The sequence below is a fragment of the Lissotriton helveticus genome, chromosome 8 (assembly GCF_964261635.1).
Source record: "Lissotriton helveticus chromosome 8, aLisHel1.1, whole genome shotgun sequence".
Classification (NCBI taxonomy): Eukaryota; Metazoa; Chordata; class Amphibia; order Caudata; family Salamandridae; genus Lissotriton; species Lissotriton helveticus.
In genome coordinates this window covers 1,559,640,525-1,559,658,314 of record NC_136069.1, presented here as the reverse complement: position 1 = coordinate 1,559,658,314, position 17,790 = coordinate 1,559,640,525, and the positions used below count along the sequence as shown (strand labels likewise).

At 46.0% G+C, this 17,790-nt stretch overlaps 1 protein-coding gene across 1 annotated transcript in view; it reads right to left on the bottom strand.

Annotated features, from left to right (window-relative positions):
- Positions 1 to 1,932: 1,932 nt before the first annotated feature.
- Positions 1,933 to 17,790, bottom strand: part of PAAF1 (proteasomal ATPase associated factor 1) — a 146,681-nt gene continuing 130,823 nt past the window's right edge. The window contains exons 11-12 of the mRNA XM_078658561.1: positions 15,034 to 15,116; positions 1,933 to 2,239 (exon numbers count right to left, since the gene is read on the bottom strand). Of these exons, the coding sequence (XP_078514687.1) occupies positions 2,162 to 2,239; positions 15,034 to 15,116 (161 nt within the window). The 3' untranslated portion in view covers positions 1,933 to 2,161. The remainder of the gene's footprint in view (positions 2,240 to 15,033; positions 15,117 to 17,790) is intronic.

Below are 17,790 nucleotides of genomic sequence, written 5' to 3'. Positions count from 1 at the left end.
CTACTGAAGAAAACCAAGTCGGACCCAAGCAAACTCAAAAACTTCTGGCCGATCTCCCTGCTTCCGTTACCAGCTAAGGTCATCGAGAAGATAGTCAACATCCAGCTCACCCACTACCTCGAAGACAACAGCATCCTGGACCCCTCTCTGTCAGGATTCCGCAGCAACCACAGCACTGAGACCGCCCTCATCGCCGCCACAGACGACATCAGGATCCTACTGGACAACGGCAAGACGGCAGCCCTCATCTTTCTGGACCTCTCCGCCGCCTTCGACAACGTCTGCCACCGTACACTACGCACAGGACTCCATGACGCAGGGATCCGAGACAAGGCCCTGGACTGGACCTCCTCCTTCCTCTCCGGCAGAACTCAAAGAGTCCGCCTCCCCCATTCCGATCCGAAGCCTCCGAGATCATATGCGGCGTCCCGCAGGGATCCTACCTTAGCCCGATGCTGTTCAACGTCTACATGGCGCCTCTTGCACGCATCACTCGACATCACGACCTCAACATAATCTCCTACACCGACGACATGCAACTGATCCTCTCCCTCATCAAGGACCCCCTCACCGCCAAATCCAACCTCCACCATGGAATGAAGGCCGTCGCCAACTGGATGGAGGATAGCCGCCTCAAGCTGAAAACAGACAAGATGGAGATCCTCTTCCTCGGGCCCAACCCCTCAGCATGGGATGACTCCTGGTGGCCCGCATCGCTGGGGACACCCCCCGCACCTACCATCCACGCACGCAACCTGGGAGTCATCCTCGACTCTCACCATGACCAAACAAGTCAACGCTGTCTCCTCCACCTGCTTCAACACCCTCCGTATGCTCCACAAGATCTACAGATGGATCCCGACAGACACAAGGAAAACAGTCACCCAGGCCCTAGCCGGCAGCAGACTCTACTACGGAAACGCCCTCTACGCCGGAGCCCCGACCAAGCTCATCAACGGACTGTAAAGAATCCAGAATGCCTCTGCACGCCTGATCCTCGACGTCCCGCGCCTCAACCACATCACCCCCCACCTGAGGAACCTGCACTGGCTCCCCGTCGACAAAAGAATCTCCTTCACGATCCTGATCCACGCACACAAGGTACTCCACAAAACCGGCCCAGCCTATCTCAACAGTCGACTCTCCTTCTACGTACCCAACAGGAAACTCCGCTCCGCAGACCTCTACCTGGCTATTGTCCCACGCATCCGTAGAACCACAGCTGGAGGCTGATCCTTATCCCACCACGCCGCCAAGACCTGGAACACCCTCCCCCTCAACCTACGACAAACCGAAGACTTTCTAACCTTCAGGAGACAACTCAAGACCTGGATGTTCGACCAGTACCAACAGCACCCACCCATCCCTCACCCTCAGCGCCTTGAAACCCTTGTGGATATGTAGTGCGCTTTACAAATTATTTGATTGATTGATTGATTCAGTACCTTCACATTGTTAATTTGACTTGGAGACTACTACCAGTTCTTAGGAGATGTGTAATACTTTCAGTGGGCGAGTACCAGCACCTGTCAAGTGAAAGCACATATTTTGAAACACTAAGTACCTCCCCTTCTAGCTACCCATGTCAGGCGCTTGACAAAGGTTTGAGCTATGTTTAGATTTAAAGTAAGAGTTTATGGTAAGCTTAGGGTTATGACCGAATCAGAGTCAGCATATTTTCTGAGCTACGGTGCAGATATAGAACCAGGAATAGGGCCAGAGGTATTGTTAGGGTGAAGGCCAGGGTCATGTTGCTATTAGTGTAAGGGTAAGGATTATTGTTAGCATAATTGATAAAGTAACGTTTATAAAATCAAATCTCCATTATCAAAAGTTTACAAGAAGGCATTGTGAATTCTTGTCAACTGAATCAATTTATTTTGATACAAAAAAACTGTATAGTTTAATTTTCATTTACAAAATGCAGCTAACTCAAATAAGAAACAAATAATTTTAATATGGAAAGATTAACATCGGATCTTATAGTTTGCACGTGTAATACCTATTATAGGTACATTGCACACACAGGCTTTTCTGATGAAGCTTTGACACATTTGCGAGTGCATAGGGCAAAGACTATACACACACATAGGAGTAATTCCCACCCTAATTTTCACATCTATATTCCTTCCATTACATTTGGGTTGTTGAACGAGGCTGGTTACAAGTCTGAAAGGTGGTATTTTCTGATGATTCCATCTCTGCAGCAAGAATAGACCAGCTTCTCAGACACTGCCACCTAGTCGAAAAAACAAATAAATACAATCACAATTAGCGCACTGCATTGTATTTCTTTAACAGGTATCCTCCTTTTCATCAAACTGTTACTGCAAATCATGCACATAAACAATGAAAACGGTAAAAAAAAGTAATTCAAAATAGTTTTCGTGGTTTACGTCCAATACGAAGTGTTAAAAACCATCATTTGGCTTTGCCACACTGGCTTTACAGCTTGGCGTGTAATAGAGATGTACTTGTTCTAGGATAACTGTTTGGAATCTCAATAGTTTTAAAGGTACAATCAGCAAACTTTGCTAGTCACATTAGATCTATAAATCTGACTGTAAGCCGCGCAAGACCCTCATTTATAGGTAACGGTGGGATTCTGCACACATAAGAACAAGCAGTCCTGAAATTCGAGTGAGGCTAATAAAAGTTGCAATGTAAATGTTACTCAAATGCAGAGCCAATTCTCCATCATGGGTATCTTCAGAAAGAAAATGTAACATAGCCTGTAAATATTAGTTTGTGGCTTCTGGTGATGTAGGTTTACATGCTCCCTTCCTGAAACCCAAAATGCATCAGGCCAAGACTCCACCTCAGATTTTGCTCCTCCCCAGGCAGGTGAGTAAGATAAGTAGAGAAATCCAATGCTAGTAGAAATGTAAAGTGTATTGTGAATAAAATGATATCACATGCAGTGCTTAATTTGAGCCATAGACTGTACAGCAATGCTCTCTTACTAAAGCAGTGCCTAGTGAACAAATGAGGCGGATGTTTGGAATAAAGTTCTAAGTACAGTTTCCCTATCTTGTGCTTATTGCCAGGCTAGAGTCTCCGCACAGTAATGCCAAGTGAAAGTGAGACGAGTTAACCATGTAGCAGATTCACATAGGTCTACTAGTGGTATGTTGCCTAGGAAAGCCATTGTAGCTTTCTTCTTTCTAGATTGTGCCCTGGGCACCGAATGCAGAGTTAGTTTTGCTTTGACATAACAAGGCCAGACTTTCAAATTGGATTTCCCAAGTGGGCTTTTGTAAACCCAACCAAAAGTTGCTTTGTTTTGTGAATGGATTTAGTCTGACCAATGTAATACAATACTGCCCTCTAGGCATCTAATGTGTGTAATGCTCTGTTGGTCCCCGTTTCAGTGTGTGGAAAGAAAATCTATAAATCTGTGGTTTCACTGGCATTAAAGAGGGAGACTACCTTTTGCAGAAAGTGAGGATTTGTCATGAGAACACCTCAATCATTGTGAACTTGGATGAAACTACTATTAAAGCGTGTACCTCACTTACTCTGCACAAGGAAGAGATTGTCACTAAGAATGCTACCGTCCAAGAAAGATATTGTATTTCAGAAGAAGATAATGGCAGAATAGGAGGTCTCAAGAGTCTAACCCAGACTACAATGAGCTCCTATTTTGGGAACAGTGTTGTCCTTGGAGGAATGACTCCCCCAAAAGCTTTACTGACTGGCAGTTTGAATAAGGGTATATGTTGTCAGTCCTGCATTTAAGCGCTGCTGCCAAATTAAGGCAATGGATGTGCATGCCAACCACAGCCTTTGAAGGTGCAAGAAGAACTATTGTTACTTACCTGTAAACAGGTGGTTCTCCAGTATTGGTGTCTTTCATAGATTCACATGCTTGAATATTCCCCGTCGTCGAAGTGGGAGTCCCACGGTATATAAAAAATAGCAATAATGCTAATATAACATAAATGATAATATCATATAATAATAAAATAGAGATAATACACTGTAAAAACCTCTACAATGGTAACTTCCATAGGAAGACAGTATAAGAGAAAAAACTCATTTGTAACATATCAGTGTCATTATGTTGGTCCAAACTGCAGCCAATCAGGCTCACGCACCCTCTAGAACCTTCTCCTCAGAAGCTCAAGCCCTCAGATTTTCGTAGCACTAGTAACAATAGCGTATGAGGAGAAGAGAGCCTCTGAGGGGAGGAAGGGTGGGTCGCATGTGAATCTATGAAAGACACCAATACTGGAGAACCACCTGTTTACAGGTAAGTAACAATAGTTCTTCTCCAGTATTAGGGGTGTCTTTCATAGATTCACATGCTTGAATAGAATAGATAGCAGTAACTCCTTAGCACTGGGATTGCAAGCATCTTCACAAGAAGTAAACACATAGCTTAAAAGCATATAGCAATCACAGAAGAGAAAGGAGGAGGGAACAGAGGCTCACCTTATTTAAAGAGATGGCGAAGCACTGCTTGCCCCACTGCGGTATCCGCCTCGTTGATGGAATCCAAACAGTAATGTCTGGTAAAGGTGTGCCTATTCGACCACGTTGCCGCCCGGCAAATCTGGTGCAGAGGCACTCCGGCAAACAAGGCGGTGGAGGACGCCATCGCTCTCGTCGAATGTGCCTTCACAGGACCCTGTAAAGGCTTGCCAGCTTGTTGGTGACAGTAGGATATGGCTGCTGAGAGCCATCTTGCAAGTGTCTGTTTTGTCACTGAATGTCCCCTTCGCATTCTTCCATATGCTACAAAAAGCTGATCTGATTTGCGGAAGGGGGCAGTTCTTGAAATGTAAAACTTTAGACAACGGCTGATGTCTAAGGAATGAAGGCGTTGTTCTGCCGGAGACTGTGGATTCGGAAAGAAAGTCTTCAAGAAGACAGGTTCGTTCAGATGGAAATCTGTAGGCACTTTAGGCAAAAAAGAGGGATTGGTCCGAAGAGACACCCCATCTGGCTTGAATTGCAAATAAGGAGGCTTGATTGTGAAAGCATGAAGATCGCTGACACGGCGAGAAGACGTTAGGGCCAAAAGCAAAACGACCTTCCAGGTAAGAAACTTGTTGTCTGCTCTGTGGATTGGCTCAAAAGGAGGCTTCATGAGCTGTGACAATACCACGTTGAGCTGCCATGCCGGAGGCGGGCGTCTGATAGGAGGAAACTTCCTGAAGAGACCTTTAAAGAATTGTCTGATAATTCTGGATGAGCAGAGAGAGGTTGAGCCATCATGCCTGAAACGTGAAATAGCTGCCAGAAAGACCCTCAAGGTGGCATGAGAGAGGCCAGACTGAGCAAGGCTTAGAAAGAAGGGCAACAGCTGTTCTGGGGCAGAAGTGAGTGGGTGGACATTTGCTTCTGCGCACCAATGGCAAAACCGTTTCCACTTTAGTTTGTACGTTTGAACCGTTGAGGAAGCTCTAGCAGAAGCCAGAATCTCTCTGCATTCCTGGGGCATCTCTAAATTCGCGAATTCGAGGAATTCAGGTTCCATGCCCATAACTGAAGAGTGGTCGGGTCTGGATGGCAGACTTGGCCCTCGTCCATGGACAGAAGATCTGGACGTGGATGCAGACGAATGGGCGTGCATTGGGACAACAGAAGAAGTTCTGAGAACCAAGCCTGTCTGGGCCAACGAGGTGCGATCAGTATCAAGTGGCAGGGTTGCCTGCGCATCTTCCACAACGTCCTCGGCACCAATGGTATGGGAGGAAACGCATAGGCGAACAGGCCGCTCCAGTCCATGAGAAGGGCGTTGCCGCTGGACCCCGGATGAGGATGCCAGCTCGCAAAGGCGGGGCACTTCCGATTCAGTGGAGTGGCAAAAAGGTCCATCAGGGGACGACCCCAACGGCGGAACACCATGTCCAGAGTTTGTTGATGAAGCTCCCACTCGTGGGTAGACGATGTGGACCTGCTCAACGAATCCGCTAGGATGTTTGAAACCCCCGGCAGATGGACCGCCGTCAGGGAGATTCGATGATGAAGAGCCCAGTTCCAGATCTTCTGAGCTAGCCGAGACAAGGGCTGAGATCTTGTGCCGCCCTGTTTGTTCATGTAGTGCATGCTGGTTGTGTTGTCCGTTTGAACCAGCACGGACTCTCCTTGCACTACTGGCAGAAAAGATCTGAGAGCAAGGAAGATCGCCAGCAGCTCCAATCTGTTGATATGCCATGTTCGTTGTGACGGTGTCCATTTCCCTTTGATTGAAAGGTCTAGGAGATGAGCTCCCCAACCCTCCATGGATGCATCTGTGGTCAGCGTCAGATCCGGAGGAAGGGCCAGAAAGGAAACTCCTTCGTTTAGGTTGGATGGTTCTCTCCACCAAAGGAGACTGTCTTTCATGCGAGACGAGACTCTCACTAGATCGTTGAAGGATCCTGATACTTGGCGCCATTGCAGGTCTAGTTCCTCCTGAATAGGGCGAGTGCGGAGCCTGCAGTTCGGAAGCAGAGCGATGCAGGACGACGCCATCCCCAGAAAGGACTTCAACATGCGCACAGAAACTGACTGTTTTGAACGGATGAGGGTGACCAGACGTACTATTTTCACCTGTCGTTCTTGGGAAACGAAGGCTTTTGATAATTCCGTGTCGAGAATGGCACCCAGGAAGTTCCTTCTTTGTGATGGTGTTAAGTGTGACTTGTCCACGTTGATGGTCAACCCCAGTGACTCGAAAGTCCGCAGGCAGAGACTTGTGTCGTGAGCCAGCTGAAGAGGAGACGGAGATTTCAGAAGGCAATCGTCCAGATAAGGAAAAATCTGCACTCCTTGAAGACGTAGATAAGCCATGACTGGGGCCAGGACCTTCGTGAAAACACGAGGTGCCGAACGCAGGCCGAAAGGCAGCACCTTGAATTGGTAATGGACAGTGCCCACCTTGAACCTCAGAAATTGGCGATGTTGTTGCAGAATCGGCACATGAAAATAGGCGTCTTGCAGATCTATCGTGGACAGGAAATCTCCGCTGCAGAGAAGCCGCAAGACTTCTGACAATGTGAGCATGCGGAAAGACTGCTGTTTCAGAAAGAAATTGAGCGCCCTCAAATCCAGTATAGGCCGCCACTCTCCCGTCTTCTTGGCAATGAGGAAAAAACGTGAGTAGAAACCTGTCCCTTGTTGTGATATAGGAACCACTTCGACTGCACCTTTTAGAATGAGAAGACAAACTTGATGTTGCAATTCTAGAAAATGGGGAGGTGGCGGACCTGATGGCGGAGAATGAGGAGGAATCTCTGTGAACTCCAAGGCATGACCCTTGCGAACAATGTCCAATACCCATTGGTCCGATGTTATCAGAGACCATTGGGAATAAAACTGCGAGATTCTCCCTCCAACTCCTTGCGTGACATGAGAGTCACTGGCGTTTGTTGTTGGCACCCCTATAAGTAGGTTTTCCTTTATAGGGTCGTGACTGATTTTGGCGATTAGACTGTTGAGAGGAGTAACGTTGATTGCCTTGGTTGAATTGGCGGTACTGAGTGTGTCCTCCTCGAAAATTCGTGGAAGATGAACCTCTTCCACGGGCGCCACGAAAGGGCTGCTTCTTAAATTGTAAGGAGACTAGCGATTTTGCTGTATCGGTGTCCTTTTTAATTGACTCAAGCGCCTCGTCAATGTGAGCGCCAAAAAGAGATTCACCGTCATAGGGCATGTCGAGTATCTTCGACTGGACTTCTTGCCGGAAAGAAGTGGATTTAAGCCAGCCCTGGCGGCGGAGAGCCGCAGCACTGGCGAGGATGCGAAATCCCGTACTCGCCACATCAATCGCGCAGTCAATCATTTCCTCTGACGCCCTCATGCCATCCTGGAGAACTTGCTGGGCTTCCGCTCTGGACGCTTCTGGAATTAGAGAAACGAATGCGGAAATGTCCGACCACATTTGCCTGTCGAAGCGACCTAGAATGGCCAACGCATTTGCAGCGCGTACCGATGTAGAGGACATGGTGGAAAATTTCTTCCCAATGGCGTCCAAACGTCGACCCTCTCTATCAGGTGGAGTAGTGAGAGGAGTCGCCGGATTACGGGATCGTCGCTGTGCCGCCTGTGTGACAACCGAGTCCGGTTTGGGATGCGACAGCAAACAAGCAGGTGAACCCGCAGGAGCCTTGTACTTCTTTTCCAGGCGAGGGACTTGTGCCGGCAAGGAGTTAGGAGAATGCATAATTCTTATCCCTTCTTTCCATACAAATTCTATGATTGGTATGGTGTGAATTTGTTTGTATGGTTTGTTTTTGAAATCGTAGAGAAAGCAATCTTCTTGCCGTTGTTCTCTCGGCAATTTAAAACGGTCTGCCGCTTTATTCATTAGCACATGGAAGCTTGCTGTATCAATGGTAGGCGCATCACCCGCCTCTGGCTGTTGCGGAGAAGGTGTCTGTATCCGATAGTCGTCGTAATCCGCCATATCTGGATCCTGATCATCGTCAGTATCCTGGTGTAATTCCCCTTCTTCACTGTCCGACTCATCCACCCCGTGCGCACCAGGTTGCGGAAGAAGAGGGGGGTGAGGGCGGGGAAGCTCTGTCAAAACAGGCTGCTCCAAAGACTGTGGATGGGTGGCAGGGCCGGAGTCCTCCGCCGGAGCGTGGCTTGGAGTACCCTGAGGGGTAGGCGGAAACCTTCTGTTGTAGTCATCCAGCATATGCTGGAGGTTTGAAAACAAAGAAACTGGAAAAGATGCCATAGGCAACTGGACAATTTGGTCATCCGGTTGGACCACTTCCTCCACGTCCTCCTGGTCAGAACTGGAGTCTTGACATTTTATAATCAATTCTGATGGACTGTGAGCTTCATCGTCATCATCTTCCCCCATAGATCCAGTCTCGTGATCAGTTGCCATCAAAGGCGAGGGTAATTGAAGATCAGGAGGCGGCAGCTGCATAGAAGAATCCCTGCCAGAGGTCAATGAAGGCAGTGGTACCAGAGGCATGGTGGCAAAAGAACCCGATCCTGACGAGGATCCTGAACATGCCGCTGAAGAAATCGCCATCGTCGACGAGATAGGGCCCACTGAGGGATTCGTCGTCGACGGTATCGTCGTCGACGGAACGTGCGTCGACGGAGCCGTCTTTGCTGGAATCTGAGGAGACGGAAGCCTCGTCGACGGTGTCTTCGTCGACGGTATCTTCGTCGACGATACTTTCGTCGACGGTATCGTCGTCGACGGTACCTTCGTCGACGGTACCTTCGTCGACGGAACCGGCGTCGCCTTTTTCGACGACGACTCCGTCGTCATGGAGCTGGTCGACGGAGCACTCGACGTCGACGGGGCTCTCGTCGTCGGAACCATCGTTGCCTTCTTCGCCGACGATGCCGACGTCGACGAGGTGGTCGACGGAGAGGCCGACGTCGACGGGACCTTCGTCGACGATGAATTCTTCGACGTCGAAGAGGTTTTCTTCGTCGACGGCAACTTCGTCGCCGACGAGACAATAGGGATCGTCGACGGGATCGTAGTTCTCGTCGACGTCGAGGATGTCGACATCACCGTCGTCGACGACGAGGAAGCAGACGTCGTCGTCACAGAGGTCGTCGACGAAGACAGCAAAGCCAATCTTGTGGACGGAACGGTCGTCGACGAGCCCGTCGACGACCTGGGTGTCAGGACTGTCAGAATACTGATAGAGCCTGGGCAAGACGCCTGAGAGCCAGGTCTCGTGGGCGTTGACACTGAAGGCATAGAATGTGAAGATTGTGCCACAGGCAAGGCCAGCTTTTTCTTTTTCTGAAGAAAAGGCGAAGGCAAGTCTTGAACACTCCCACGCTTGGAAGGAACAGTGGAACAGCCTGACTGAAGACTTACTGCGTCTGACAGAACATCTTCTTTATCTTGGAGGCGCTTTAACCATATAAGAAGGCGACCTTCCCTGTCTCTGAGAGTCTTAGAAGGAAGAGCTCTACAGATTTTACATTCATCCACCTTGTGGTCAGGGTACAGGCAGTAAATACACTTTTGGTGGGGGTCCTTCTCAAACAAACGTAGTTTCCCACATGAAGAGCAAGCTCTAAACAAGGACTTCTTACTTGACATTCTTGGAAAAAATAAGTTGAAGAGACAAACTTTGAAGAAAACTGAGCAGAGCTCAGGGAGACTCCCTTCACACGACGTGCGGTAGAAAATCTAAGGGCTTGAGCTTCTGAGGAGAAGGTTCTAGAGGGTGCGTGAGCCTGATTGGCTGCAGTTTGGACCAACATAATGACACTGATATGTTACAAATGAGTTTTTTCTCTTATACTGTCTTCCTATGGAAGTTACCATTGTAGAGGTTTTTACAGTGTATTATCTCTATTTTATTATTATATGATATTATCATTTATGTTATATTAGCATTATTGCTATTTTTTATATACCGTGGGACTCCCACTTCGACGACGGGGAATATTCAAGCATGTGAATCTATGAAAGACACCCCTAATACTGGAGAAATAGCATATTATGTCCCAACCTGGTGCTTTAATAGGTTCTGCTTGTTTGTAAGGCAAACATGGACAAAACACTTCCATTTTCCTCGCAACATGCTCGGGTAGTTAGTTTGGGAACCTCACACAGAACATGCATTCACTCTTCCGGTAACTGTAAGTAGTCAAACTCTAAGATCTCTGAGGCCAAATAGCAAGGTTTATTTATTTCCTGAGATTTTTATACTGCAGTTGGCCCTTTGGCCCTGTTGCGATGTTAAGAGGCCAACTCTGACGAGCAAAGTCTTGTGTGGATGGAGAAATATTTCCAACAGCACTGATTACCAAGGTTGCCTGGCCCACATTAATGCAACAAGAATGAGCCTTCTAGAAGTATAGCTCAGCTTCATTACTCTATACGGCATCCAAGGTAGTGAAGGGAAAGTGTAAGCAAATATCTCTGCCCATGTGAAAACCTATCAATTCTGACCACTCCCCCATTTTTAAAGTACTGTTGAAGTACTAGGAGATTCATCTCCCACTAGAGTACTTGTTGATGCATTCTGCTCAACAGGTGTGGAAAGTCATTGCCCACCCCAGTAGGCGCTCCACCAGGGGCAGGATGTGGTGTCAGAAGGCCCAATGCCAAATCAATTGTGCTAATACCAATCGCTGTGGCGAGTGGCCCCCCTTGTTTTTGGAAGTTATACTTTGGTCATGTCCGTCTTCACATGTCACGACTATCAGGACTTTTTACTTCTAGGTATTCCCTTTCTGAGTTACATGTGCTAATCAGACCAAAGCGAATACATGTGATTAATACAGAATGCACATATAATTTATGTAATTTCTCTATATAAAGTGATACAAATTCCTTGCATGTACTTGCAGCATTTTATCTAAAAGCTGAATTTTCTGTATTACATCAATTGTTATTGATTACTGAAGACTTCATTCAGAGATTTGTTCAGAACAGTCCCAAAGAATGAAAATAACTGAAAGGGCATCCAGTTACTTTCTGATAATTGTTTACTATGGGAGTTTTACCAATAACGAAATAAAGTTATAAAACCGGAGCACAAGAAGGGGGGAGGGGGTTGGAGAAGACCTTTCATGCCCGGTGACAACAGGACAGGCCATGCAGAATGATATCACCCATTCTAACTTAAGTCGACTGGGGAGGGAGGCATTCAGCCATCGCTTGCTCAGCCTATCAGCGCTGTTGGTCTCTCACAATGAGAATAGGAGGCTCAGCTATTATACTGAACACAAGTCTTATTGTTTAGACATTTATGTAGGTGTGAACTATCGTAGAAACGAAAGTTACGCTTACTATTCTCAGCTGTGCTAGAGTTAGCTCAGTGCCTAGAAGCAGACGAATGGGGGTAGGATTTCTGTAAAAAGTACACAATAAACATGCAAGGATTTTTCTTGTTATTAACGCTTTTAGCAAACATTGCTGCTGCCTTTCTATTTGTTTTCATTGTATTTACAATTCATATGGTTTGCACTACAATAGAGGTCTGACTTAAAAAAAAAATCTTTAAAACGTATCCTTCATTTTCTGGTATTTTTATGTGTATTCTTCCTGAATGAAAGAGGGTTTAAGTTCCACTAATTATACCTGTAATGTCTCATGGGATTACTTATTACCTGAAATACATCACACTCAAGTATTATTCAGTGGGTTGTGAGGTGGTTGCAGTCCAACTGATTATCTGTCACAGGTTGACACACTGGCTGAGTCCTTAGTACCAGAGGGTCTAGAAAACTGAACTCCTCGTTCTAGGGCAATCTAGAGAACGTACCACACGAGGACCATCTTGTTTCAAATGAGCATGTAAAATGCTTTCAGTGCAAATTCGTCTCTATAAGCTCTAGAAAGTTGATATGGCGCTTGTTGATGTTGCTGCGGTTAAATGCTCTGAATAGTCAAGTTGTTCAGATATGCTCCCCACCTGTAAGTGAGGCATCCGTGGTAATGGTCACCTGCAGCTACGGGTCTAGAAATGGTCTGCCCAGTTTAACCTGATTTTGTTCTTCTACCAATTAAGACTACTGAATTCTGGGCTCTACCAGCACTAGATCTTTTCATTTCCCTGTCGCTAGTCACCATTGCCTGAACAGACACTCCTGTAGAGGATGCATGTACAGCCAAATATGTAGAACTATGGCGGATGCAGAAAGCTATCATCCGACAGTTTCATGATCATTCTCACTGTTTGAGGATGCGATATCTGAAAAAGATGAAGAAACTTTTGAAATGCCATTATCATCTTTTGGTTTAGGATAGGCTTTGCCTGTCTCACAGTTTAGAACGTCTCTTAAAAAGGGCTGTATTTGCTAGGGCAGAGATGGGACTTTTTGGCGTTGATCGTAAATCTCAGTCTGTGGAGAGGCAACAAGGCTGCCTTAGTGTGTACTAGGCATTGATGACAGCTGCTGCTCTAAACCAGCAAATCGCCCAGATAAGGAAAGACATGAATGGAGCTGCAGCACAGAGGTGTTGGGACCACTGCTAGGCACCTGATAAACAGTCTTGGACTGTTATGAACCATAAGTGTAGACCTTGAACTTTTAGTGCTGTACATACCACAAACCTGAAGTAGCCACAGTATGCCGGATGAATGAAGATTTGAAAGTAAGCGTCCCTGAGATGGAGGTTTCCATTCATTCTTCTGTGCAGAGCACTGGGATAATGTTATGCAGGGTTGCCATCCTGAAATGCTTAAACAGGATGTAGCAGTTTAGTGACCGGAGATCAAGGACCATCCACAGGATACCATATTTCTTTGGGATGACAAAGCTCAGGCAGTAAGCCCCTTGACACCGCTGGTGTGGAGGCACCAGTTTGATGGCACATTTGCTTGTATTTCCTTTGGCAGCAGTTGCTGATGTTCCTGACTGATTGCGTGACATTGAGTTGTGACGTTTCGTGGTGTTATGTGAAACTCCAGGCAGGATTCTGCTGTGCTACGGGAATGACTCGCTTTTTGGAAGGTCATTTCTACCCTCTGGGGAAGAAACAACTTGATTCACTATCCCACCCACCCCCAAAACAAGTGCTGATTAGGGGATGGCAGGGGTCACTGCTTAGCAGAGGAGGCGTTTCTACCCCTTCCTTGACCATTGCCCCTGAATCCTCCTTGGTACCTCTGGGCCAGAGCTGAATGAAACGTGTTGCAGCCTCTGTTTTGGTTATGGAGTAACTTTGGAGCTCCTCTGAAATAGCCTCCTCAAGGATGAATCTTCACTTTTTGAGTGGTGTAGCATCTGCCTTCCGATGTGGAGGTTGAGCCAGAATCTTCCCATGGGTCTAGTGGATGTAAAATTTCCTCTGCCAGCTCGATGGGTGGGATTGTGCCTCAATGTGAAGGCTGGAGTTTAGAGCGGTCTAGGAGATAATTTCGAAGCGCACTTTGGAAACAAAGATGCTGGGTCTGTGCCTTGAAGTCTAGGTTCCAAAACCTTGGTTCGAGGAAACTCCAGATTCAAGGTAGGCTCTAGGCACAAAGCTGGCACTGGGGCAGAGGCTGAAGCCAACTGTCAAGGCCTCTTGCTCCCAGTCACGGGGCTCAATGCATGGCTCCACAAGAGCGATGTTCAGCATTCATGTTAGACTCTTTTCAATGTTGAACTCCAGGGGTTGATCCTCGGATGTTTGGCCGAGAGCTGAAAGTCTTTGGTGTAGACTTTGTTCTGAGTTCAAGTTTACCTAGGGCCTCTGAAGCAACATGGAAGCACTCGGAGGAGAGGGTTTCGGGACTCCGTTCTGCCTGACCCACTGGGAATCTGGACTCAGAATTCACCTTCCCTTTCAGAGTGGATCCCTTTTAGGTCTTGGGGACTGAAGACTAGCGTGTACTCTGTAGGGCTGTAGCACTGCATTTTATAACGCACCTACTAACCCTCTCTCCTACAGTGGACTGTTTTTTTAGTTGTTTTTTTATTATAGGCCTCACAGGCCAAAAAGGTTGATTCTTCAAGGCCCGAGGTAAGCAGAGATTGCAAACTTGGTGATGGTCCAGCCTTGGGAATTTTGAGCACACCTTCCCCTTCCCACTAGTCATTGTTATACAACCTGACGCCCAGAGAGACCCTCTGATTCCAGACAAATTTGAAGTGTCATTGTTGAAAAAGGGTTTGATTTTGCATCTACATCTGGTGATTAGGGTCACTGGAGTCCAACAGATGTTGATTGTAGCTCAACATTCTGGAATTCAAGAAATACGCCTCAAGCTGATCGGTGGGAAAAAGCTTTCTATAGGAGGGGTATTTTTTCTTTGGCAGTTTTAGGGAAGGATCGAGAGTCATCTCAAATCCAAAAACTATACATTCAAGAAAAATAACTTGAAAACGCCTGTGCCCAACACAAGATGGAAGGAGTGTGCACAGCATGTGCGCTAGAGCAGCATATGCTACAAACAGAAACACATACAGATTATCTCTGGCAAAATACCACACGTGGGCAAAGGCCTTCACAGTTTCTGAATATTAATGAAGCTCCCATGACGGAAGAAATTCTCTTACTTAAATGGCTGGCCCATACATGAAATGGCTCCATAGACCAGTGATACATTAGGGTTCCTCAGGGCGTCAATATTCACAGGGCAAAGATGGAGTGAATGAGAGTTAACACATTACCTTGTACACTGGATCACAGTCCGCTCCCACGAGCTCAATTATATGATTTGTGTCTTGCTGGATAATGAAACAGCTCCCATCACCTGGAACCCATGGAAAACTTTCATCATAACAAATTCAACACAAACGATCTAAATGTGAAGCAAAGCATTTACCCCATTAAGTAGTATTCACAGAGGGTTTATAGCACCTTCCCATAATGGGTGAAGCCCTCAGAAAGGTTCAATAACTTGGGTAAATATACAACAGACAAAATGTATGGGTATTGCCAGCTCCCAGCTATGCAGTCCCTAAAACCTGCAGTCTCTAAAAATAATGCTGTTGCTAATCTAGTCCTTCGTGAGGCATTAAAGACCTTTCTTCTCTGTTAACAAGTTACGCCTAAAAGATCTCTTCTTTGCTAAATTGTCATGGACCTTCTTTTTGACTGGGTGTAAGGTTGTTTTTATTATCTGTGCCATACGACCATGTAGTGAAAGGGTTGTGTTTGCTGTACTTTATAAATACAAAATTAAATCAAATCCCTCTGCCACCTCTGCTAAAGTGAGTTAGCATGACCCAGACCTTCTTTTCATGCTCTTCCAACCATTCTCTCGATCAAAGAATGGGGGTTGTAAAAAGCACACTATTTGCCTTCAGTTTTCTGTGGGATAACAATCTACTTTTGTGAAATTTTACATTATTCTTTTCCAAGTGCAACAGGAGTGCATTCCACAAATTCAATAGAAGTACACAAAATGATCTTCTTTCATTCCATGCTGGCACAAACAAGGTATTAAAAATAGTCTGTTTCCTAGAAACTCAATCTACTGGTCCTCTGGTAACGCTTTAACTCATTCATTAGAAGCAAGGATCAAGTGCCAACCACCGAACGATGAATCTCACAAAAGATCTTGTACTGGATCCTGGATCCGGGAACTAACACAGAGCTCACAAATGGTGGATGATATGGTCAAATGTATGCACTTTTACTATCATCTCAAATGGTGGATGATATGGTCAAATGTATGCACTTTTACTATCATCTCAAATGGTGGATGATATGGTCATATTTACGCACTTTTACTATCAGCTAGGTTGCTTCATTATAAACCAACTGCAACATAGTCAAAATTTCACCCGGGAGGCCAAGGGAAAGGATGTTTCCATAAACAAGACTTGATTTCACAAGAGCCCTGCTGTCTGCCATATTAGCATCCTTGGGGACTGCAGGTAAAATGTCTCTCAGTATACACAGATGATAAAAACAACCTGTAGAAGAAGCGTTCACCAGTAGGGCAAAATAATGTAAATATCAGGTCCCTTAATTGGAGCTCATCATAAAGAAGACTCACAACTCTTCTGACCAATACGTCAAAGATTATTGTCACACCTCAACTGCAACAATCATAGCTTCAGGTTTGCATTGAGCTCCAGCCTGTGGGCCTCCATCGAGTCATGAGTGACTAACAACAAGCCATAAAATTAGTATAGTAGAATCCAACTTCAGACTGTTTGGACACTCATAGATTACTTGTACGTCATCTGCATAAATATAAAACAAACATTGGCAAAGCTGATAGGTCTCCCCTATGAAAAAGCTATTGGCTTTGGCAATGTATTTTAGCCATGTTGTACACCAGAGTGGCTAAAAGGAAGAGGGGTGGGGTGGATTGAGGTAGACCAGAGTGGGGTAGGTTGAGGTAGAGTAGAGTGGGTTAGAGTGTGGTAGATTGGGGTACAGTGTGGGAGATTGTACTGGAGTGAGGTAAATTAGAGTAAGATTGTAGTGGGGTAAATTGGGGTGGATTGTAGTGGATTGGGGTAGATTAGGGTAAAGTGGAGGGTAAATTTGGGGTTAGGTGGCGTAGGGCATATTACATTGTTCACAGCTTGAATATTCGTTTTTAAAAAACTAAACGCTATGGGGGGAGCAGCAGGCAAGGCGAGTGGGAAGACATAATACGATCACATCAGGAGCAGAGGACTGGCACGCATTAAGTTTGATTAATCTACGCTTGGTCCCTGCTCCACAGAAAGGATCGGAAATGACGTTTTGCCAGCTCTGGCCAAGGAAGACAAACACTGCAGCCAACAAATGGTAAGCGATATGAGGGGCTCCAAGCCCCTTTTGTAAACAATAGTGTCTCACAAGCGAGAAACATTGCACTGGTGCATGCTCACGTAGGCTCAACCCCAAAAATGTACCATGCACCCATATCAGGTCAGCCTGAGAACAGAGAAATGTTAAACAAAACCAGGTTTATTCTCAGAAGCACTCAATGCTTTACAGACCTCTGAGTAAGAGTATAATAGGCCTTTTTAAATCAAACATGAGACCATTGAGTTCAAGCCTATGCCTGTCACTTCAAACTCCCTGGGTACCCCGGGAGGAAGGGAAGGTCAATAGTGTTACACATGACTGACAGAGCCATGACACTTCGGCCATTTCCATCCAACTGAGGTTGTTCAGGACCAATCAAAGTATGGCCTTCATACCACAGTGGGCCAGGAAGCATATCTGTACATCGCCCAGTTTATTTTGATCAAGGAGTGTTTGAAGTTCGCCAGTAACTATATCCTCTGGTATGGAGGGTAAAGTTACACACGGAAAGCGCATAAAATGCTGGATCTATTAAATCTTATCAAGACTAGTTAAGCCGGTGTTAACATTGCTTACTTATCATTTTTGTTATTAATCTGGATTCTAAAGATATGTTAATACCATCTTTTGCAACAAGACAGGTTTGAAGTACAAGGTGAGCCTGATTTAACTGG